The sequence below is a fragment of the Schistocerca piceifrons genome, chromosome 3 (genome assembly GCF_021461385.2).
Source record: "Schistocerca piceifrons isolate TAMUIC-IGC-003096 chromosome 3, iqSchPice1.1, whole genome shotgun sequence".
In the NCBI taxonomy this organism is placed as follows: domain Eukaryota; kingdom Metazoa; phylum Arthropoda; class Insecta; order Orthoptera; family Acrididae; genus Schistocerca; species Schistocerca piceifrons.
Window position 1 is genome coordinate 416,509,944 of NC_060140.1, and position 26,542 is coordinate 416,536,485.

The 26,542-nt window shown below is 40.8% G+C and overlaps 1 protein-coding gene across 1 annotated transcript in view; it reads left to right on the forward strand.

The window, feature by feature from the left end:
* LOC124789787 (alanine--glyoxylate aminotransferase-like) overlaps positions 1-24,613 on the forward strand; it is a 106,434-nt gene extending 81,821 nt beyond the window's left edge. Inside the window, exons 7-8 of the mRNA XM_047257256.1 lie at positions 593-841; positions 24,054-24,613. Of these exons, the coding sequence (XP_047113212.1) occupies positions 593-841; positions 24,054-24,204 (400 nt within the window). The 3' untranslated portion in view covers positions 24,205-24,613. The remainder of the gene's footprint in view (positions 1-592; positions 842-24,053) is intronic.
* Positions 24,614-26,542: the final 1,929 nt, after the last annotated feature.

Below are 26,542 nucleotides of genomic sequence, written 5' to 3' on the forward strand. Positions count from 1 at the left end.
GCCTTGAAGTTGAGGACTCAGAGTAGTCTATTGTATATGAACACATCTGTATTTTGTATTGTAATATGTCAATTTTTTATTCACTCAATCCAATATTTATAACAATCAACAACATTTATAAGCCGATGCCTTAGTTAAAATACATAAACCATTTTGAAAGTTGTAATTTTTCGTCAGTAAACTTATTTAATACCTGTGGGCTTGCCGAACCTCCCCCTTAGGCACCCAAGTTAGAAAAAAAGGCTTGGGCATCCTAGGGTTAATATCACAATATAAAGAAGTGGAATATGGGAACTGTTTTTCTTTGTATATATGTTTATAATTTGATGTTGTGTTTCAGAAGGTATGAGGTTCAGGGGAAGGAGGGAGTTAGACCCTCTGGATCTGTAGCAATTTTTGGTTAAATATATGAAAGCTGTAGCTGTATGGATGATATGGGACTTTCATCAGGAGCACTAAAATAAGATAATTGATCGCTGACAGATCAAGTTGATGTGAACCTGACATTTTGTGTATTTCATTCTGAAATTTCATTTGGTCCAGTCTTTTGCTGTTTATATTTGGTAAATATTCACTCTTGTTTTTGTTTCAGGTATCACTATACTTTGGCTATGAATCTTCTTTTTGGATTACGTGAAGCTCTAGCTGAAATTGTAGAGGAAGGGTTAGAAAACAGATGGAAGAGGCATCATGAAAATGCTGAGAGAGTCCGTGCTGGTGTTCGTAAGCTTGGTCTTGAATTTTTTCCTTGTGAGGGAGAAACGCTCCTAGACTGTGTGACAACAGTCCGTGCAAAGCCAGGAATTGACTGGAGGAAAGTAAGACACTATGCAATGGATGTGTGAGTACTCATTTTCTTTTCTAGCATTATTATCAGAAAGGGAAGAGGAACTGTGATTATTACCATTAAAGATAACATGTAAAATGTTTCCCTGTACCCACACACCTGATTACACATATTGAAATATTAGATCATTAGAGGGTTCCAGTCTAATACTGACAACTAATAATTCTCCATTTCAATTTCATTAATTAATATATATTTGAGAACAATCTTCAAGCTTAGGCTTAATTGAAGGAAAACTAGCTTTATTGAAAATGAAGCAAGTGAAGATACTTTTCTCCTTTCCTCAGACTTTCTAAGTGATTCATAGCTGGAAGGATTTCTTGTATTATGTGAAACTGAGACATGATGCATACCTATGAGCATTGCCAAGTGTCAACTTGACACCAGTGGAATTTATGATCCTCTTCTTTCATCCTGATGGCATGACTGTATTAGCCACTCACATGTTATTTACATTTCTATAGCCCACAATACTCATTACATGGTTGATTGACTCTGGCATTATCATTACTGACAAGATGTTAAAACTTAACTTCTTTAAACTGTCATTTGGTTTTCATCTTACAAACTTGCCACTTGTTTTATTTTACAAATATTCGCATCACCAAGTGCAAATTATCTTCAGAAGTTCCTGAAACTGCTATTAGATTAATTTTTTGTACGTATGTAAATGTAATAATAATTACTGGGGAACTTAAATGGAAACCCTTACAAGAAAGACAATGCAGCTCTCACAAAACTCTGTTGGGTAAATTTAGAGAATCTGTATTTGAAGAAGACTATGCTATCATTATGCTGCCACTAATGAATATATGGGATAGGGTCATAAGTATAAAATAGAAGAAATTAAGGCACATGCAGATGTTTATAGATGAACATTATTCCCCCCCCCCCCCCCCCCCCCCCTGCCCCAAATATCTAAAGAGGATGAGATAGAAAATTGATAATTTTGGTGTGAAGTACCCACCACCATGCATTGTAAAGTGGCTTGTGGATTATATATAGATGTCCTACTCTAAAAGTCTACATAATGTCAACAGCTAATTTTCATGAAAAAAAAGTTACTAGATATCAACAGTGTAGGAAAAGACAGATTGATACTTACTATAAAGAAGACATGTCAAGCTGCAGACAGGCACATTTAGAAGACACTTACATAAACCTCTTGGCCACAGCTGCTATCGGTAAAAGAAAGACATACACCATTCACACACACAAGCAAGCACATCTCATGCACACATGACTGCCAACTCCAGCTCCAACTCCAGCATCTCGGACCAGAATGCAAATATCACATCGGATGCAAGCAGCAATCTGGAGGGGGCAGAAAAGGGAAGGGATAGTAGAGTATGAGTGGGAATAGAGGCCAATGCTTTCTGGTGTAGTGTACAGGGACTAGACAGCCAACAGGCATAATTTTAGGAGGTTATGGGAAAGGGAGGTGAGGAAAAAGGAGCAAAAAGGAGAGGAGCTGGGAAAGATGGGTGAGGACTGTGGGGACAGTATGTTACTGTAGGTTTAGGCCAGGATAATTATGGCAGTGCAGAATGTGTTTAAAGGACGATTTCCATCTGTGCAGTTCAGAAAAGCTGCATTTTGACAGCTGTCATCCCTTTCACACCAAAGAATCCCTGCCATACTGCCTGGCCACCTCGGGGCAGCATAGCAGTGACAAAAACTCCCTTACACAGTATGCTGAGGATCTCACCAAGGCCTTCAAAGACAGGCACAACCCTCCAGATGTAGTCCACAACAGATCTCCCATGCCATTTCCACTCAAATCCCCAATCTTCCCACCACCCTGAAGAACCAGCCACAAAGGAGTGTCCCCTTCATCACCCAGTAGCACTCTGGACTGGGACGTCTGAACCACATCCTTTGCCAGGCTTTGATTACCCATCATGGTGCCCTGAAATCAGGGACATCCTACCAAAGATACTTCCCATCCCTCCCAAAATGGTGTTCCATTGCCCACCCAACCTCCACAACATCCAAGTCCATCACTATGTCACTCTCAGTCCCAGCCCCTTGCCACAAGGGTCATATCCCTGTGGAAGACCCAGGTGCATAACCTGCTCAATCCACCCACACAGCACTTCCTATTCCAGTCTTGTCACAGGTTTATCCTACACCATCAGGGGATGGGCCACATGTGAAACCAATCATGTCATTTACTAACTCTGCTGCAATCATTGCACAGCTTTTTATGCTAGTACTAGTGACAACCAGCTGTCCACCAGGATGAATGCCACCAAACTGTGACCCAGAACAAAGTAGACCACCTTGTGGCACAACATTAAGCTGAACATAACACACTTTATTTCAATGGCTGCTTCACTACCTGAGCCATGTCGATCCTTCCTTCCACCACCAGCTTTCCTGAACTGCACAGGTGTGAGTTATCCTTACAACACATTCTCTGCTCACATAGTTATCATGGCCTAAACCTATGGTAATATACTGCCCCCACACTCTCCACCCAACAATTTCCACCCCCTCTGTCCTATCATTTCCTCACTATTCTCAACTCCCAACCTGTCTTTTTGCAGCCCTCTGCCAACACATCCACCTGTTTTCTCTTGTCCTCTCCTTTTTTGCTAACCTCCCTGCCCCTGACACTGCTCCTGTTGACAGTCTAGTCCCTGCACACTCCACCAGACAGTGTTCATGTCTCTTCCCATCTGTACACTACTATCCCTTTCCCTTCCCCAACCCCTCCAGATTGCTTGCATCCCATGTGATAGTTGCATTGCAGCTGGAGATGCTAGAGTTGGCAGTCGTGTGTGCATGAGGTGTGCTTGCTTGTGTGTGTGCGAATGGTGTATGTCTCTCTTTTACTGATGGAGGCTGTGGCAGAAAGCTTTATGTAAGTGTCTTTTAATTTCATCTGTCTGCAGCCTGATGTGCCTTCTTTATGGTAAGAAGCAATCTGTCTTTTCTTACATTGTTGGTATTCCTACCTGTTGTTGACATTGTTTGGTTACCAGATATATATCACTTGAATTATTTTCAATCTCATTTACTTCCATCTCTGCTAAAATAAGTGCTGGAAATCAGAGTGAAGAAATGCTTTTAGTGCAAGAGATGTACTCACATGAATAAGTTTCTTTAAGTGAGATGTAACACAACTGGGCTACATAGGGATAAAGCAGATACAAGAGGTAGGATACAAAACCCCCATTCAGCTAATATTTGAATATTGCTCATCTGTCTGAGATCAATACCAGATGCAGGAAGTAGAGAGTATCTGAAGAAGAGCAGCACATTTTTTCACAGGTTCATTTAACACACATTGAAGTGTCACTGACATGCTCAGCCAACTCATTGTAGTGGGTGCTATGACAGAGGCATTATGCATCATGGTGTAGTTTAGTGTTAAAATTCTGAGAGCATACGTTCCTAGCAGAATCAACCAGTATATCTCAGAATGATTTTGTCACATTGCAGCAGAGTGTGTGCAGATATGGAATTTCCTGGTAGACTAAAACTGCATGTCGAACCAGGACTCGAATCTGATACCTTTGCCTTCTGTGGGCACATGCTCTACCAACCGAGTTACCTAAGTGTGGCTCACTACCTGCCTTCACTGCTGGGGAGATGAGTACTAGCAGAAGTAAAACTGTAAGAATGAGTTAGGAGTCATGCTTGGGTAGCTCAATTAGTAGAGTACTTGACTACAAAGCAAGGATCCCAGTTTTGAGCATTGGTCTTGCACACAGTTTTAATCTATCGGGAAGTTTCCATCAACATATTGCTTTCCTCTATGTAAATCTCCTGAAAATTACATGAAGGTAAAATTTAGGACATTTGAGCACACATGGAGCCTTACCAACAATTGATCCTACTCCTGACTACTCATAACTGGAACAGGAAAAGTGGGAAATGGCAGTGGTAGGCAAAGTACCCTTATTACTCACCATACGATGGCTTGCAGAGTATAGATGTAGATATAGATGTGGTCTACTCAATTTCAGATAACCTATAGTGTCTTTCCTAAAACTATATGCAAATTCATGCCCCAAAATGACTCAGGTGTAGTATAATAGTTTTATGGACCTGGGAAATAAAGGAACCTCAGATTTCAGTTCTCACCCATATTAATCAAAACAAGCCAAAGTTTTCTAAGCCCAAAAATAAGTATATGAAATATTTGCAACATAAACTCAAGAACAGACTGCATAGGCCTGATCAAGAAAATGAGGATACTAAAATCTGCTTCCCAATACATTTATTCCTTAATGAAATAAATAATATATCTCTTTTTCAGACAGATAACTGAACATTGATACTAGGAATAAGAACATAGTACTTGGAGATTTGAAGTCACTTTCACTGGTCCAGATGTTATGTTCATTACTCAGAAACACATTTTCATTAACTTCTCAATAGTCGCAAGAAGTTTAGCTTCTAAAAAGTTCTGTTTAAGAGGAAAATACAGGATTTATTAGTGACCAATGCCTATTCCATTGACAAATTTCTTAGCAGAACTTGTTAATTTGTATATTATTAATAATATCACATAAAATGGTGTATAAAATCAGATTTCTCCATGTCTTCTGTATAATAATGTGATAAATATCAATAAGTAATAAACTGCTTTCTATTTAATGATACATGGCTACAACAGCCTAAGAATTATTTTATGTACTTCAGTGTATATACATTTACATGATTATTAGTATTACTACTTAAATGAAAATATATTTCAGATTTAATTACATATGCTCTGTCCATGAACATTTCTGTCTGAAATAACATCTACCCATTCTTTTTGGTGATATTACTGATTTGAAATCGAGCGTGACAAACTCAAAGCAATGTACACTAGTTCAACTGTTATATGAGTAACTTTGCCTCCATTGTAGACCAAAATTTAATACGCAGTAACCCAACAGGTGTCAGTCCATGCACCTTCTTAGCATCGTAGCTCATGGAAGCAAACACAATCAAGCAGCTAAGCATGTCTGAAGAAATCTGTATCATGACTTTGAATCCATGAAAATAGTAGTTATACACAAGCAGGTTACTTTTCAGTACTGGCACTTACAATAAATTTGAAAAAGTGTGTGCCAATTATGCTTCCCATTCAACAAATGCAACATACGATAACCATGTTCATCTCTCCTTCACCCGTAATAATAATAGAAAACTGCATAAATTCCTGCAAAACAGGCAGCACGGTGAACATAGGGCCCAAGAAAGTAAACATGTATAAGGTTGTCAATTACTCAATAGCAGTCCGCCCCGGTAGCTGAATGGTCAGCATGACAGACTGTCAATCCTAAGGGCCAGGGTTCGATTCCCAGCTGGGTCGGAGATTTTCTCCGCTCAGGGACTGGGTGTTGTGTTGTCCTAATCATCATCATTTCATCCCCATCGACGCGCAGGTCGCCGAAGTGGCGTCAAATCAAAAGACCTGCACCAGGCAAACGGTCTACCCGACGGGAGGCCCTAGCCACACGATATTTCCATTTTATTTACCCAATAGCAAAGCCCTACTTGCATCTTGTAATGTAGCCCCCTCCATCCTATTTCCAACTATTGTCCACAATAAGCAAAGTTTTTTCTGAAGATTTGAGACAAGTAAGATTACAATAAACTTTTTAGTTTACTTATCTTTTCGTGTAGAGTTGGTTCCCATTCTTCTTGTCTAGGGGCCTGATTCTTGAAGCTGAAATTCTCACATTTTAGCTCATGGTTGAAAAGATCTAAATAATTTTGAAGATTGTTGTTGTAGAATTTTTGTTTTTAAGTTTGTATATTGTGTCACATTTTATTATATCATACAATCTTTTGAATTTTCACATTAACAAAGCCAAAATTACATTGTTCACTCAAAATACAAAAATACATCTGATCACACCAGAGGTACGCTTACTACTCCTTCACTCTGTGGTAATAACAATATTCCAGAGGTTTACAATTTTTCTTGACAAATGAATTTGTATTAATTTCTATTACTATTTCATAAATGAGTCCCAAAATAAACACAATAAATAGTACTAGATTGCATAATTAATAACAGAAATTTTCACTGTGTCAAATAATTCATAATTTCAAATGTTTCTAAAAACAATAATTTTAACTGTACATTCAGAGCTAGTTCTTATCCAGTGCAACATAAAAAATAAAGTGATTCCTTTTCATAAATTTTAGCTGAAATACAACATATTGTGCACAAAATTATATAAATTTTTTCTGAAAAGCTGCTGAGAAAATACTGACCTGTCCAAAATTCGAAAAATAGTTCTGGTATCAACAACTACTGTTGAGGAAAAGTAATGCTATAAGAGGATGTCTCGTTACAATATCCCCTCATATAACTTGCAAACAATGTGTTTACAATATTTTGTGACCTATTATAAGGTTTGCCAAATGGAATACAAAATGATGTCAAAAGATACAATACAGATGTATAGAAGTATTCCATACACAACATATTACAAAAAACACAAGAAAAATATCTACTATTCAAGCCATGTTGTTGTTGTGGTCTTCTGTCCAGAGAGTGGTTTGATGCAGCTCTCCAAGCTACTCTATCCTATGCAAGCTTCTTCAGCCCCCAGTACCTACTGCAACTTCCATCCTTCTGAATCTGTTTAGAGTATTCATCTCTTGGTCTCCCTCTATGATTTTTACCCTTCATGCTGCCCTCCAATACTAAATATTGGTGATCCCTTGATGCCTCAGAATACATCCTACCAAGTGATCCCTTCTCCTAGTCAAGTTGTGCCACAAATATCTCTTCACCCCAAATCTATTCAATACATCCTCATTAGTTATGCGATCTACACATCTAATCTTCAGCTTTCATCTGTAGTACCACATTTCAAAAGCTTCTGTTCTCTTCTTGTCTAAACTATTTATCATGCATGTTTCACTTCCATACACGGCTACACTCCATACAAATACTTTCAGAAACGACTTCCTGACACTTAAATCTATACTCGATGTTAACAAATTTCTCTTCTTCAGAAACACTTTCCTTGCCATTGTCAGTCTGTATTTTATATCCTCTCTATTTCGACCATCATCAGTTATTTTGCTCCCCAAATAGCAAAACTCCTTATTACTTTAAGTGTCTCATTTCCTAATCTAATTTCCTCAGCATCACCCGACTTAATTCGACTACATTCCATTATCCTCATTTTGCTTTTGTTGATGTTCTACTTATATCCTCCTTTCAAGACACTGTCCATTCTGTTCAACTGCTCTTCCAGCTCCTTTGCCTCCTCTGACAAAAGTACGATGTCACCGGCAAACCGCTAACTTTTTATTTCTTCTCCATAGATTTTAATTCCTAGTCCGAATTTTTCTTTTGTTTCCTTTACTGCTTGCTCAATATACAGATTGAATAACATCAGGGATAGGCTACAACCCTGTCTCACTGCCTTCCCAACCACTGCTTCGCTTCCATGCCTCTTGACTATTATACTGCCATCTGGTTTCTGTACAAATTGTAAATAGCCTTTGGCTCCCTGTATTTTACCCCTGCTACCTTCAGAATTTGAAAGAGAGTATTCCAGTCAACATTGTCAAAAGCTTTCTCTAAGTCTACAAATGCTAGAAACGTAGGTTTGCCTTTCTTTAATCTATTTTTTAAGATAAGACTTAGGGTCAGTATTGCAGCACAGGTTCCAATATTTCTATGGAATCCAAACTGACCATCTGGAAGGTCAGCTTCTACCAGTTTTTCCACTTGTCTGTAAAGAAGTCATCTTAGTATTTTGCAGCCATGGCTTAACAAACTGATAGTTCAGTAATTTTCACACCTGTCAACACCTGCTTTCTATGGGGCTGGAATTATTGCGTTCTTCTAGAAGTCTGAGGGTATTTCGCCTGTCTCCTACATCTTGCTCACCAGAAGGTGGAGTTTCGTCATGGCTGGCTCTCCTAAGGCTATCAGTAGTTCTAATTGAATGTTGTCTTCTCCTGGGGCCTTGTTTCAACTTAGGTCTTTCAGTGCTCTGTCAAACTCTTCACACAGTATCATATCTTCCATTTCATCTTCATCTACATCCTCTTCCATTTCTATAATATTGTCCTCAAGAACATCGCCCTTGTATAGACCCTGTATATACTCCTTCCACCTTTCTGCTTTCCCTTTTTTGCTTAGAACTGGGTTTCCATCTGAGCTCTTGATATTCATGTAAGTGGTTCTCTTTTCTCCAAAGGTCTCTTTAATTTTGCTGTAGGCAGCTAGTGATGTACGCATTTACATCCTTACATTTGTCCTCTAGCCATCCATGCTTAGGCATTTTGCACTTTCTGTCGATCTCATTTTTGAGATGTTTGTATTCCTTTTTGGCTGCTTCATTTACTTCATTTTTGTATGCTCTCCTTTCATCAATTAAATTTTATATCTCTTCTATTACCCAAGGATTTCTATTAGCTCTTGTCTTTTTACCTACTTGATCCTCTGCTGCCTTCACTATTTTATTTCTCAAAGCTACCCATTCTTCTTCTACTGTATTTGTTTCCTCCATTCTTGTCGATTGTTCCCTAATGCTCTCCCTGAAACTCTCCACAACCTCTGGTTTTGTCAGTTTATCCAAGATCCATCTCTTTAAATTCCCACATTTTTGCAGTTTCTTCAGTTTTAATCTACAGTTCGTAACCAATAGATTGTGGTCAGAGTCCACATCTGGCCCTGGAAATGTCTTACAATTTAAAACCTGGTTCCTAAATCTCTGTCTTACCATTATATAATCTATCTGAAAGCTTCCAGTATCTCCAGGCTTCTTCCATGTATACACCCTTCTTTCACAATTTTTGAACCAAGTGTTAGCTATGATTAAGTTATGCTCTGTGCAAAAGTCTACCAGGCAGCTTCCTCTTTCATTCCTTACCCACTTTTCATATTCACTTACTACATTTCCTTCTCTTCCTTTTCCTACTATTGAATTCCAGTCTCCCATGACTATTAAATTTTCGTCTCCCTTCACTATCTGAATAATTTCTTTTATGTCATCATACATTTCATCAATCTCTTCATCATCTGCAGAGCTAGTTGGCATATAAACTTGTACTACTGTGATGGGCATGGGCTTCGTATCTATCTTGGCTACAATAATGTGTTCACTAAGCTGTTTGTAGTAGCTTACCCACATTCCTATTTTTTTATTCATTATTAAACCTACTTCTGCATTACCCCTATTTGATTTTGTACTTATAACCCTGTATTCACCTGAGAAGTCTTGTTCCTCCTGCCACCAAACTTCACTAATTCCCACTATATCTAACTTTAACCTATCCATTTCCCTTTTTAAATTTTCTAACCTACCTGCCCGATTAAGGGATCTGACATTCCACACCCTGACCCATTGAATGCCAGTTTTCTTTCGCCTGATAAAATGCCCCCTTGAGTAGTCCCCACCCAAAGATCCAAATGGGGGACTATTTTACCTCCAGAATATTTCACCCAAGAGGACACCATCATCATTTAACCATACAGTAAAGCTGCATACTCTTGGGAAAAATTACGGCTGTAGTTTCCCCTTGCTTTCAGCCTATCGCAGTACCAGCACAGGAAGGCCATTTTGGTTAGTGTTACAAGGCCAGATCAGTCAGTCATCCAGACTGTTGCCCCAGCAACTACTGAAAAGGCTGGGCCCCTGTTCAGGAACCGCTCTGACCCGTAGGACACCAGTTTTCTTTCTCCTGATAACAATGTCCTCCTGAGTAGTCCCCGCCAGGGGATCTTAATGGGGAACTATTTTACCTCCAGAATATTTTACCCAAGAGGACGCCACTGCTTTCAGCCTTTTGCAGTATCAGCACAGGAAGGCCATTTAGGTTAGTGTTACAAGGCCAGATCAGTCAATCATCCAGACTGTTGCCGGTGCAGCTACTGAAAATGCTGGTGCCCCTCTTCAGGAGCCACGCGTTTGTCTGGTCTCTCAACAGATACCCCTCCATTGTGGTTGCACCTATGGTATGGCTATCCATATCACTGAGGCACGTAAGCCTCCCCACCAACGGCAAGGTCCATGGTCCATGGGGGAGATTTCAAGTCATAATCTATACATATATGAGGACATGGCAGTCATATTTCCAGATATGTGTAACATTCTGTTCGAGAGAAGTGATACAAAGTCAAAACTACAATATTACAACACTAAACTATAGAGATAAGTGAAGAAGCAATGTAAATTACTAGAGTTACAAATTGCCTGTTTACATCTATAAAGTCGCACCTTCAAAATCATTAAAAGAGAAGGAAAAATATTCAGAGCCTAAGTGTACAATGATGAGTGAAAAGACTCAAGAAACTCACAATGACGGGTACTGACCAAAAGAATTGATGTAGTTGACAGATGTTTGAGTACATTACGCAGCACCTATGATCTCTTGTAAGTCGACTGGACCAACAAGGGTGCAGCCATACAGGAATGTGGAAGTGGATCCACCCACATCTTTCAGTTTCCTCCCTAGATTTCTCATCACACGCTCCAACAAAAAGGTAACTTTCTCCCTAGCTTTCACATTGAATACTGAAACATTGTTTTGTGTACTAAGTATGCTGTTCAACACCTCCCTCACATCCCTGTGTCCGGCCATCCTGATTTAGGTTTTCCGTGATTTCCCTAAATCGCTCCAGGCAAATGCCGGGATGGTTCCTTTCAAAGGGCACGGCCGACTTCCTTCCCCGTCCTTCCCTAATCCGATGAGACCAATGACCTCACTGTCTGGTCTCCTTCCCCGAAAACAACCAACCAACCTCCCTCGCATCACACAGCATTTGTTTTGCCTATCTATATTGCAAAATAAGTACATAGGGTTCATGCCAGAATGGATTAAAAAGTGTTCACATATATGGTATGTGGCCTCGATAGGTCATATCGACCATGAAAAACATGAGATCGGACATTCGAGCCTCCATGTATTTTCTAAGAGTCTGCATTGATGTCTCTTGCTGTGTATTGTGTACGACTACTGTGGAAATGTGTATTTATGTGCAGATATTTGTGGGACAGTTTGTTCAGTATACCTCTACATGCACCTCGTTTCCATACTTGTGACCATGAAGTTTGCACGTCTTCTGCGACTACTGCACCGGGTGTTGTAGCATCAACAGGTTATGTGCACACCACCATGCACCAAACGCTTTGTTCGAAGATTTGGAAGCTCAACAACGATCGCTGGACCTCTTCATTCCTTCACTAATGACCAGTTTTACATTAATTCACAGCAATTTGTGATCTCCAGCCATGTTAACTTCAAACTTTGTCGCTTTACAATGGTCAAGTGCTCCACAAACAATGGACTCAGGTTTTGTGTCGCCAGACTGTGCTCACCACCATGTTAAGTTTGAAGTGAACAATATTCAGGACTATGTACCTACTGATCGATTGTATAATGCTCAAAGTGATCTGCACCTGTACATGTACTTTGACTCTCAATGGGCTGCAACAACAGTTACTGTGGTGCCATGTGCAGCATCGCCATTACCGCAAAATGCACCCGGCCACTATCAACCATGACCTGGTCCAGTATTGCCTCATTTGCAAACTAATCAAGGACATTTCAGTGCACATAACTCTCCATACTCACCCCCCAGACTGGTCGCTCAAGTTTTCGACCATGTTGGGTCGAGTGCATCATTTGGTGTTTTGCCTTCCAATGGCGTCGTACCACACTGAAGGGACTTTCCACAAGTTCCACCAGTCATTTACAGTCTGACCTCACGGGGTGTATCTTCAACGTGTGCAGAGAACTCAAACTTTTTATTGTCATACAAGTAACCAACGCACACCCTCCTGCCCCCCCCCCCCCCCTTCCCCCAGCACTCGCAGGGGGCCCCAGTTCCGGCTGCTCAGCCGCTCGCCAGTCCCACAGCACCGCCTATGTCTGCTGTGCTGGCCTCCCACGTTATTTTCGAGGTGGGTCAATTCAAATCAGTGTCTGTAGCCTACGGCCCAGTTTACGGGATCCCAACACCTACTGCACAGTTGCCCATTCCCACAGTACCAATCGAGTCAGCAGTGTGGTGTTCTCATGACACATCAAGGACAATGCAGCCCACGGCTGGTACGGACAGTTTTGCCAAAAACACACCCGCGCCTACCATGCCAGCCTGCTGTATAGCCTCTCCTGTCACAGACCAGATGGTTTTCCAAGAGACACCAAAGCCGCCTTTGTCCCCACCTCCAACTCGTCTGCCAAAGCTGCCGCCCTTATACGAGTACAACCTGGTGTCATCGTTTGTGCTTGTCGAGCATCTTTTCGAGTTGCATTACCTACCCGACTACAACTCTAAATTCCTGTGACTCGTCATGCACCTCTTTGATCTTTCAGACTTAACTTGTGATCTACTCCTCTCGCCACTGCCTCCACCAAACTACGAGTTCATGAAGAAGATGATCATTGAATGACTTGCCTGCTCACCACAAGAGTTAATCATCAAGATCTTGTACGAGGAACACCTGGGAAACCGAACTCCATCACAATTCTGGCTTCACCTTTGGTTACTTGTGAGTGCCGGATGTCACTCTGTAGGCAGTGTGGTCTGCCAAGCCCCCTACTGACCTACAGATCCACCTGATACCACACTCCTTCGAGTCAATTGGCTCTCGTCTCTCCATCACAGACCAACTGTATTTATTGCTATGACAACACCAGCCAGCTCATCACTCACCGTCAGTTGGCACAACTGCTCCCACTTACCGGCCATCTGCTGGCAGAGACAGGGCTCGCTCTGCCTCCATGCCTTCTACATCACCTGGGAGCATCCACTCACTCTCTCCACCATCCGAGCACTCCAGGATTGCCCACACACCATATGTGCTGGTATACATGCCAGAACAAATCGATGAGGACAAGCCTCCTCTGCTGCCGCAGTCGCCACCACCACCACATCCAGCTCATCCATACAGCTGGTACCACAAGGTTTTTGGCAAGGATGCTAAGAAGTGCCAGTTACCTTGCCAGCACCCAAACGGCAAACTGCAGGACCTAAAAGACTCTGAGTCCTGTGGGGAACTTCACGGGCGTCCTCATACATTGCACTCTGTCCACTCGTCTGCCCTGCTGAGTGGTCGTATGTGTGTGACTGACATTTCGTCATGGCTCACTTTCCTAGTCGACAGTGGTTCTGATGTGTCCATCATACCTACATCGATGGCTCCCCCATTTTCCCACCAATGAGGTCACTTCTACGAGCTGTCAACACATCAACATTACAATACTCAGGTGCTGTCAAAGCTACAGTGCACCTATCTCATTCTCTGTGTTTTCCGTGGACTTTCTACACTGCCGACATTGATGAACAAGTTCTCAGTATGGATTTTTTGTCCCATTACAAGCTCTCTCCGAACGTAGTTCAGGGCTCAGTATTACACCATCCCACTAACACTCAGATACTGTGCTCCCACACTTATGTTCCCCACTCTGCTTCTCTCACGACATGTGAGATAGTATGTGAGTGCTTCACCTTCACAGATGACATTGTGACCTGTGTAACTAATCTGCTGTCAGAATATGACTCGGAGGCACAACTCTGCCGGGACAACCCTATTAAGTTGCCCTCAGCCCGGCAGCAAATTAATGAACTTTTGGAGGTAGGTATTCTGCAACCATCAGACAGCAACTGGTCTTCACCGATTCACCTCGCCCTCAAACACAATGGTTCTTTCCACATGTGCAGTGATTACAGACGTCTAAATGCTTGTACCCTCATGGACAATTACCTTGTGCCTAACACACATGATTTCACTCATATGTTATCAGCCTCTACAATCTTCAGTGTTATTGACTATAAAAGTGCCACGAGACTCCCGGAGCACCAGAAGACATCCCTAAAACAGCTATTATCACACCGCTTGGTTTGTTCCAATACAACTTCATGCCATTCAGCCTGAAAAACGCGGCACAAACATGGCAGTGGTTAATTGACTCCATCTTACGGCAGTTCGAGATTTGCTTTGCATATCTGGATGACACTCTCATTTTCAGCAAGTCAGCTGAAGAACATAAAAATCATTTATCCATCGTCCTCCAGACCTTGAACTCCAATGGCGTCGAGGTCAACAAAGACATATTCCAATTGCACCAGCCTTCCGTCACTTTCCTGGGTTACACCGTCTCCACTGACAGAATACAGCCCCCCAAATCTTGCGTGCAGCCCATCACATCAATGCCGCCCCCTTCTACTTACAAAGAACTCTGACATTTCCTGGGCACAATAAATTACTACCGCCAGCACCTGCCCTGTTCCACCGCCGTGTGGGCCACACTGAAAGATTCACTGTCTGGTAAAGAGACTTCAGGACTCAACCCATTCAATGGACTGCACCTATGCTGGAGGCCTTCAGTGCACTAAAGACTTTTTCAGCTCTGCAACCCCTCCCCCCCCCCCCCCCCCCCCGCCCCCAGGACCCACCCCCTCGGCATTTCCACCACTTTGATCTATTCTCCCAATTCACAACCGACATTTGCTACATCAAAGGCATGGATAAAATTGCCACAGATTTTTTTCTCTTGGATCAATGCTATTTTGTGCATCATAGACCTATACAACCTGGCCGCCCTACAAGCCTCCGATGAAGAGTCTCAAGCTCTCCTCACGGACCCTCAAACATCCCTTGTGTTTACCAAAGCTAAATTCCCCAGCATTGTAGGCGATGTGTGGTGCGACTCTTCTACCGGTACCCTACGCCCGTTGCTCCTGCCCCCCCCCCCCCCCCCCCCACCACACCCGTGCACCAGTAGGCGTTCGACATGTTGCATAACCTCGGTCACCCTGGTGTCCACACCAGTACACAGCTCGTCTCCAAGCATTTTGTTTGGAAAAATATAAAATGGGACTGTCAGACCTGGGCACACAGATGCATCCCCTGTCAATGCAAAAATATTGGACACCACACTGGGCAGCTTCGACATTCCCCCAGGACAATTTCGCCACATACATATCGATATTATCAGTCCTTTTCTACCGTCGGAGGGCCACAGATACATTCTATCCACAATTGACCACATGTCCTGCTGGGTAGAGGCAGTTCCTTTACCGAACATCATGGCTGAGACTGTGACCAAGGGTTTCATCTACTCTTGGATTGCAAGGTTCGGATGTCTGACCACCGTCACCACTGACCAGGGTCTGACATGGCTCGGCAGTTTGAGTCTTCCCTGTTTACCATTTTACGTGACATCTGTGGCATAAAGAAAATTCATACCACAGCCTACCACCCACAAAGCAACGGGCTGGTAGAACGATGGAACTGCACTCTGAAAACGACCCTCTGGTGCCACGACTGCCTCTGGTTTGAAGCCCTTCCATGGGTGCTCCTCAGCCTCTGCTCAACTTTCAAGCCTGTCTTACAGTGAACTATATCAGAATTAACTTTTGGGGAGAACCCTGTCCTACCAGGGAAACTCATTCAGCCTCAGGTACCTGAAGATTTCCTCCCCCACCCGGATTTTGTAAGTCGCATGCACACTCACTTCAAACATGCGTGTCTATACCCAGCTATCAGCCACTGCCCGCTGGACACTTACGTGCCAACCGCTCTCGACACTTGCTTCCATGTGATGCTGAGAGACGATTCAGTCTGACAACCTCTGCAACCACCTTACCTTGGCCACTTTAAAGTCCCCCGGCAGGGCGACACCATCATTAAAGACTCTCCGAAAACTGTTTCATTATACTGACTCAAATCAGCATTTATGGACCCTGACGGCCCCCTGCTGGCTCATTCAGATTTTTCTAACGACTCTCCTGCCAGTCTCTCTCCCACTGTGGAGTCCCACAATGTTTCTCCTTGGACCACCATGCCGATTTTTTCACCTGACGCTTCCCCGTCACCATTTGCGGGTTTCTCGGATACTTCAACCTCCACCCCATGTGCGGGTTTCGGTGCTACCTCACCTGCTACAGAGACACCCTCTCTCATAGTCACCCTGCTCTGCAACGTACCCCCACACTGCATGAGCGACATTTCAATCATAACTCTCGACGACCAAGTTCTCATTCTACTCACAGACACTGTGACCTTGCCACCCAACGACCAGCTAAACTTCAGTGTTGCGCATAGCCTCACCCTCCCTTGCGAGTGCGATGTGATGACAATCAACACCTTCATCTCACCGGATGGCTTGGTTACCATCAGGGCTGGCCACACCTACACTCCACCATCCACTGTCCTGCCCACCTGCTCACGGGCCAGCCGCCACATCGTCCACTCTCACTGGCTCAACGACTTTGAGGTGGATCTGCCTCCCGTTGCTCTGCCTCCGCACCCTGCCGCGGTTGAGGTGGAGGTCCTGGTCATGCGTCTACCATCTCGTACTTCCACCAACAGCATCAATGCCCACACTGTCTCCAGACAAGACTCACCTTTGGTACCCCGTAATGTGGAGGGGGGGGGGGGGGGCTGTGTGTTGTCAATAGGTCATATCGAACATGAACAACATAATCTTTGACTGAGATTGGACATTCAAGCCGCCATGTGTTTTCTAAGAGTATGGATTGATGTCTCTTGCTGTGTACATGTGTACACCTACTGTGGAAATACATATTTATGTGCAGATATTTGTGGGACAGTTTGTTCAGTATACCTCTACATGCATCTTGTTCCCATAGGTACATTAATAAACAGAACTAAATACAATGAAAAAATGAACTAGTAAGGTAATATACACAGATATATTAAAAATGTCTCAAAGTAACATTTACTTGGCAATTAGCACATTAGAAAAAAATATGTACACAAGCAAGAGAAGTTGTACTGTCCTGATGCAGTGTCGAATAAATGCCTACAAAATGAGGCATGGACCATAGTCCACAGTGTACCAACATAAGAATTCTGTGTTTGACATACATATGTGTTTGGTTTGACCATATGAAACTTTAAGAAACTATTCCTCATATTTACAATACACATGAATAAAACGAGTCTTCTTCACTCACTTTATCACAACACCCATGACTTTACCCAAAAGAGTTCATGACAATTAAATTTAATTATTTTCTGCAGAGTACACAGGAATAATAATAATATTGACCACTAACAGCATTCTAAAATAAGAAATTTATTACTAGGTATTTAATGGCATTTTCCTATTTCAAAACTGTGAATGGATCTACCCATTTAGTCACAAGGTATATATGTATAAAATTATAAAGCACAAATCTATTATAAAACAGAATTACATAGTTGTACGTGCTTGCAAATGTAGTGTGGCATAGATTTAAACTCAGCCTGTAGATAAGACAGAACTTAAGAAATCACACCACCTTACACACTACAATCCTGACAAGAGAGAGGAAAAAAAAAAAAAAAAAAAAAAAAAAAAAAAAAAAAATTGAAAAATTTATTTATCTCAGATATCTATACTTAGATTTTTTTTGTGTTCACCATTGCAAGATCTGCCTTTACCATCATGTCTCTGCTTTCTCCTAACACCCTGCTTGTTCATTATCTCCCTGACACACTCTTCTCTCTCTTGTGGTGATAGAATTTTACATGGTGGAAACTCAACATTCTAAGAAATAAAGTTAGTTGGTTGTGATTTCAAATGGTGAAAAACCTGTTGAAGAATGTTGTAAGCTGTTCATAATATCCTCAAAATCACTGACATAATCTATGCAACTGGTATGATTCTTACTAAAATAAGTTCTAAACAGTCTTCCAATTTCTCTCATACATCTTGCTGCAGGATTACTCAATGGATGGTACACAGAGATTAGAACATACCTTATTTTTGCATGATCAACAAAATCTTTCCAAAGTTCTGATGTAAATTGAGAACCATTGTCAGATAAAATTGTTTTACGAATACCACCTGATGAAAAAATGTGTTCTCAAACTTAGAAATGATTCACTTACTGGTAGATTTCTTAAGAGGAAACAGCCTTATGAACTTAAAAAATATACCAATGACCACGAAAATGTAACAGAATCCATTGCTAGACTTAGGCAAAGGTCCATAAATGTCCACAGACACAAAATCTATGTTACTATTATAGGCAGTATGTTTTGCATTTAACCTCTACTTGTTTGATTACTTACCTTCACTCTTTGAAATCTGTCACAGCTGGCATTCTTCTTCTTGACTCTCCTTCATGTATTATAAAAATAGATGTTTTTCTGTATCTTTTGTGTACAGCTGGTTGATCCTCAATGACTAAAACTCTCATGTGTATAAGTAATTAAAGTATCAATACATTGTTCCGACCAACATAGTTTCCAGTCATCTGAGTCAGTCTTGTGCTCCTGAATAAAATACCTTTGTGTATCTTACAAATTGTTCTGTGTTTTCTCTTCCTTTCTTAACCAACAGATCTTAACCAATTGCCAGTTTTGATCATGATTTTGATACTTATGCATGCCTTCACAAATTTTCAAGTTCTCTTTTTCCTCTTTCACTCCTCTCAAGTACATAATTTTAAACTCTTTCTCTCCTTCTCCAAAGTTGTTTGATGATTCACTCTCTAAAGGTAGCCTAGAAAAAGCATCGGCAACTGCATTGTGCCCTTAGTGTATGTGATTTCATAATTGAACTGCTGTAAAAACAATGCCCAGCAAGTAATTCTATTATGGTACAGCTTACACACCTGGAGATAACATAATGCTTTGCGATCAGTACAGATGAAGACTTTGCGGGCTAGTAAATAATTCTGAAACTTGAACGCACAGTGTACTGCCAAAAGTACTTTCACAGTTACAGTGTATGTCTTTTCATGTTTCTGCAAAACTCAACTAGCCAATGCAAGAGATCTATGCTCAAAAACACCTTCAACTTCAACCTCCTGAAATAATGAGTAGCCAAACCAACATCACTGCTGTCTGTCATAACACAAAAAGGAAGGGATAAATCTGGTCTGAACAATATCTGACTGACATAACTGTCCTTTGATCTCATCAAGAGCATCCTGCCATTGCTGATTCCAATCCCAAACAGTATTCTTCTTCAAAAGTTCACACAGGCATGAAGCATTCAAAGCTTGGCTGCTACAAAATTTTCTGTAGGATCCCTTTAACCAAAAACTAGATTGTGTAATTAATAATAGAAATTTTAAGCATGCTAAATAATTTTTAGTTTCAAATGTTTCTACAAAAAAAAAAAAAAAAAAAAAATTAACAGTACATTCAGTTATCGATTGTAACATCAAAAATAAATTTATTCTTTTTCATAAATTTTAGCTTGAAATATAACATGTTGTGTAAAAAATTATATGAAATTTTTAAGAAAAGCAGCTGAGATAATATTGACCTGTCCAAAATTCTAAAAATAATACTGGCATTAACAATTACTGTTGAGGAAAAGTAATGCTAGAGGAGGGTGTCTCATTAGACTCTGCAGCATAGGTCACCAACAAATGCCTGTGTTGCAGTGCTCAGCTCAGAAATAAACTCGTTTGAATCCTGGTGGTAGATGAAGTTTTCACTGCCAGTATTTGGCTGGCGGAGGGGGAGAGGTGGTGACATAAAGTTCCTGATCACCAGTCTTTTCACCAATATCCTGGATTAAATTCCAAACTTCTCTGCAGTGTCTCATGAAGTGAGAGCTTGTTTACAACCACTTGACTACTCTGCAATTCACAATCAATTGTCTGGCAGACAGTCTGATGTGATCTGTTGATGTGATGAGGTTGTTAAGTTTGGCAGCCCTGTTGGTGCTATTCAAGAGGTGTAGGCTATGTGCTGGCACCAGGTTTCACTCTCACCCCTCTCTCATCTCCATCATACAACACAAACATAATACTGCACTATCACACATCCATTAAATTCACATACACTCTATGGTTATGTACACAATGCAGCTCTCACATATCCACAAGGAAAGGGGCCAATATGTGCAGGGGAAGAAAACTCTTTCTGACAGTTGGCTGAACACACCTCATGTGATATCCCAGGCTACAATGTCATATGACATATAATACATTTACACATGTACCTTTTGTTTACCCAATGATGCAAACATTTGCAGCTATATGTTAACTTTCAGAAAAATGCATGAAATTATTAACTTTCATTAGACAGATGTAACATTTAATTTTTTAGATGGGAAATTAGTAACTGTCTTCATCATAATCTTGTCACATATCTGATTGCAGTAGTAGTGTTTGGAACTTAGTCTAATGCTTTTTGGTATTTGTTGTTCTTTCTTAACTGTGTGGTTCCATAAGTAAAGAAGTAGTTGTACCCCTGACATTTCACTGCTTAACCATCTTAGACCTGGATTTTTTCTGAAGGAAAGAAAATTTTTCTTTATGTGGTAATGCTCTTAGGCTAATTTTTAATGATTTTAGATGCAGATTTATACACAAATATGTACCCGTTTTCAAAACATACTTTGTTCACTTGGCTTCATTTTATGGTCTAAAATAACTAATTATGAAATATTTTCCATTATAGTAAACAGTAATATGATCATTAAATTAATTATCATGCAAAAAACAACAACAATATAAAAATATACAATGGAATGTAGTGAACCAAACACATCCGTGTATTCTGGTGGTCACAAGCTGCTGCGCACTGCTACACTGACTTGCTGATATTTCCATAGTGATGTCCAACAGTTGGCTACACTTGCACATGATGAGAAGGCTGAACATTCACAAATGTGTACTTCAGGTTTCCATTTGGAAAAAATACTTATGTAACAGCTACGACACGGTAAAAGTTAATGTACACAATTGTAACCAGAGGGTCTGAAAATGTTGACATGGATAGCATATTCTTGATCATTTTGCATCATATTGGTATAATTTAAAGTAGTTTCTTGTCCAACATACCTGAAATTTGCAATGTTGCTGTTGTTACTGATAAAGGCAGCAAGGATATTTTGCAGTTTACTACAGCACACACTCCTCGTAACGACAACTTAAACCGAGTTAACAGAATATACAAAGGCACTTTTAAATAATTTGGTTAACACTGCATAGCTTACTGGTAACTTAATACTGACGTGCCCCAATGGAGGAAGCTATTCCATCTTTGTTGCAGCTTGACAACCAGAAGGTTTCTTGATGTTGTGAAGTATTGTTTTTGATTGTTAGCTCTAGGATACAGCGGAACTTATTCTTTGAACCTAGTCCTGATTTGCATTGTTGCAGCTATCTATGTTTATAAATATAACTGTTTCATCCTTCTTTTTCAAGAGCTACTTTGGATTAGGTTCTGTTCTTGCCAGGAAGTGAACTAAGTGATAGAGGGGAAAAAGAAGTGCAACTTGATATAATGCAAATTGTGGAAAACTATTTATCCTTTTTTTTTTCCCCATGGTGGCTGTGGTGATCTAGTGGGTAGTGCACTGGATCTAGACTCTGGAGGTCCTGGGAATACAGGGTATATGTGGCCATTTTTCCTCATTCCAATCCCTACACAATAGTCCCAGGTTCACTCAGCCTGCTGTCCATATGACTACCAAATATCATCAACACCATCAACATTTGTCTTCAAACAACAGCCACAGTCTCCAACGACGTCATCATGTGACAAAATCGTTTCTGGGGCTAATAGGCTGCTGTGCTGAAGGATTCATCACCTCTCTCCTCCTAGTGCTACTGTGAATAGTCAGGACAACAGTCCAGTCACGGGCTTTTGCCACAGATTTTACCTTTATTACTGTTTCAATGAATTTCTCATTTACACTACCACAGTCATTGGCAATGGGTTGCACCTTCTGTACTAGGAAGAGATGAGCCACATGCTCTATCATATATCAAGGGTTCAGACAGTTTTGAAGGATTAACTCCAGACTGGAATGTTCTCTGTATAACTCAACATTTTAAATCAAATACGAAAGAAAATTTTGTTATAATACTGAAACAAGGACAAGAAACTTACTGTCTTTGGAACGATCCTTGGCCTTAATCGACCTAGCACTCACACTCTTCTGCTATCTCACATTTAAGGATTTTCCTTATATAGACACACACTGAAGTGGAAAAGAAACTGGTATAGGCATGCATATTCAATTACAGAGAGATGTAAACAGGCGGAATATGGCACTGTGGTTGGCAACACCTATATAAGACAACAAGTGTCTGGTGCAGTTGTTAGATCGGTTACTGCTAGGTCATCAAGATTTAAGTGAGTTTGAATGTGGTGCTTTAGTCAGTTCCCAGGCTATGGGACACAGCATCTCTGAGGTAGTGATGAAGTTGGGATTTTCCCATGTGACCGTTTCACGAGCATTCCGTGAATATTAGGAATCCAATAAAACATCAAACCTCTGAAATCGCTGCTGGTGGAGAAAGATACTGCAAGAACAGGGCCAATGACAATTGAAGATAATCATTCAAAATGGTAAGAGTGCAACCCTTTAGCAAATTTCTGCAGATTTCAATGCTGGGCCATCAACAAGTGTCAGCATGTGAACCATTCAACGGAAAATCATTGATAAGGGCTTCCTGAGCTGAAGGCCTACTTGTGTGCCGTTGATGACACAAAGCTTTATGCCTCACCTGGGCCCGTCAACACCAACATTGGACTATTGGTGACTGGAAACACATTGCCTGTTTGAACAAGTCTCGATTCAAATTACGTCGAGCGGATGGGCGCATATGGGTATGGAGACAACCTCATAAATCTATGTATCCTGCATGTCAGCAGGGGACTGTTGAGGCTGGTGGAGGCTCTGTAATGGTGAGGGACTTGTGCAGTTGTAGTGATATGGGACCCCTGATATGTCTAGAAATGACTCTGACAGGTGACTTGTACTTTAGCATCCTGTTTGATCACCTGCATCCATTCATGCTCATTGTGCATTCCGAAGGACTTGGGCAATTCCAGTAGGGCAATGCAACACACTACAAGTCCAGAATTGCTACAGAGTGGCTCCAGGAACACTCTTCTGAGTTTAGACACTTCCGCTGGCCACCAAACTCCCCAGACATGAACATTATTGAGCATATTTGGGATGCCTTGCAACATGCTGTTCAGGAGAGATCTCCACCCTCTCATACTCTTACGGATTTATGGACAGCCCTGCAGGATTCATGGTGTCAGTTCCCTACAGCACTACTTCAGACATTAGTCGAGTCCATGGCATGTCATGTTGTGGCACTTCTGCATGCTGTGGGGGTACCTACACGATATTAGGCAGGTGTACCCATTTCTTTGGTTCTTCGGTGTGTGTGTGTGTGTGTGCACATGCATGTGTGAGTGTACACCTTTCTTTTTGTTCCCTTAGTAGTAACAGTTATCCATATTTATAGGAATGTAAAAGTCTTACATAATTTTTTGTTATGTTACAGTTATAAAATGGATCTGCCTGGAGGAGCTGGCAAAACTGCAAGACAGCTACACAGAATTGGTCATATGGGAAGCAATGCAAACTCATACACTGCTGATTTCACCCTGGAAGTCCTGAAGGATGCAATAGAACATTGCAAAATAAATGAATGATTTCAACAACAAAAGCCTTCTTGGGGGCAAGAGCCTTTTCACATGCCAGTTTCAAATGATATCAGTGCAACAGCATGCCTTTTTGCCCATACTTTGCATCCATCTTCCTGACAGTAAAATAATGCAAATATAAACCCACTGTTCTAAGCAGCAATTGATGAGTGCCAAAATCGAAGAGAGATCTGTCTAGCACATTTAATGTTTAGATGCAAAAATGAATGAAAGTGGACTCATTCAAGTAAATTATTTTGGAAAGCATTTACTTAACTTTTCCCTAGCTATTTACATCAAAAAATGTGTAAAAAAGCTGTGTGCTACCAAAGGAAAGACAGCCAGAACACTAAAATTATTTGATTCCCATCATAATGTTGTGGAGCAATTTTCAATCTTCAAGATTATTCCTCATTTATTTTGGCATGATATTAAAATAGAATGCTGTAGTTAAAAATTAAGAAAATCAAATAAATCATTTTACAAAAATATTCATCTCTTTGAAATACAAAAAATCCTCTACTGCCCCTACCATGATATAATTGCAGAGTTGGATCAGTGAAATGATGTAACTTAAAAAAAAATGAACATATTAATTGTAATTGACACTTAATGAAACTATTTATGTTACTAGCATGACGGCTGGACTAGATAACTTGTGCAAGCTAGATCATGCCACCTGTTTCAAAAAGTATTTACTGTTGCCATGTTGTAAACATGATAGTCGTATTCATATCTGCACTGGAAGACACTGAGTTAGTTACTTGTTAAAAAATGGAAACTCCAGGATGAAATAACAAGTATATGAATAGGATATGTTGCAACTCATCTCTTAGTGTAGGTTATGAGTGGCAGATAGGTACACTGAAAAAGACTACTAGATGTTATAAAACAAAACTGACACACACTCACAGAAGCACAATTCATGACAACAATATGAGAAGATAGATTGCTAATCCCCACATAGAGGAAGGCTGAATGGCAGATAAGCAAAACAACAATGTGAGGAAGATGCCTGTGCTTGTGTGAATGTGTGTGAGTTTTGTTCTCTGTATGTCTGATGAAGGATTTTGTCTGATAGCTAAATAATATTACCATAACCTGTGGTTATGTTTTTTAGCATAGTGGTTAACATGACTGGCTGTTGTGCTGTGGATCACTGTATAATATCCAGCAAACAGAAATTATTTGTTATTTACAATTTATGATTTCTAGAATGTTCTTAACACATCCTTTGCTTCTAAAGTTTGTATATTCTGGAATATTCAATGTCTGCATAAATAATGACATTCTCAAATATTCAGAGATTGTATAAGTAGCTGTATTCTCCACCCAGGAGGTCAGTCTTGTTGTGGCTCTACAATGGTGTCAGTAACAAACATGCTTTCAGTATTAAGTGCTGAACTTCACTTATGACTCTGCCTTCAGATTTGGACTTGATTGTGGTTTACATATGACATTGGTGGAGACAATGCATATTTCAAAACCACGAACATCTCGATCTACACAGTGTAGGTTAAAACAGTCTCCAACTAACACTGCATGATCAGGGTGTTTCTACACTACTGTGAGTAGACTTTCTTTGAATGATTTTAAAACTTGCTGGCAGCAACTTCAACAGCGCCATTTGAAACAGCTGAGATGAAATGCTATAATGGAAATGATTGTTCATGGGGGATTGGGGGGGGGGGGCATCGTTGAAAGTTGAGGGATACCTGGTGCGACATCGCAGGGTGATTCAATCGTGGAGTGGCGTGGAAATTCTGTCAAAAGTGTCATATTCGGCCATTTTTCCGACATGCAGGAAAGTGAGTTGGTTAAGGCCCTCAGCCGTTTATTCCACCTTGATGTGCACTCACATGTCTATGATTCACTTAATGAGTGTCCAGTTTCATCTTTCTGTCAAAAGATATTGCCACTAGATTGTCACGTACTAATGTCTGGAATCTCTATGAGAAGATTTATATGGCACTGCATCATCACTTTTGGCTAGGGATAGAATTACCCAAAACATGGCCAGTGTACAAGTAAATACGAAACATCTGATGTCCATGGGCATTACAATTTCCAAGGCATCTCGTTCCCCATAAAACTCCAAGATCTACAAAAATCCGAGAGGCAGAACCATGATTATTTAGCTCCTGTATACACGCTGGATGATGATTGTAGCAAACCAGAAGAAGATAACCTTGAGCACATTGTGCGGATCAAAGAAGTTACACATAAAGTAGATGGACACCTCCGCTTTTCAAAATTAGCGAGTCACCACCCGAAACAGGTAGATCTGTTTGCTATCCTCCAAGGGTGAGAAGCATCATTACTTGTGGATCAAAAGAATGTCCCACTT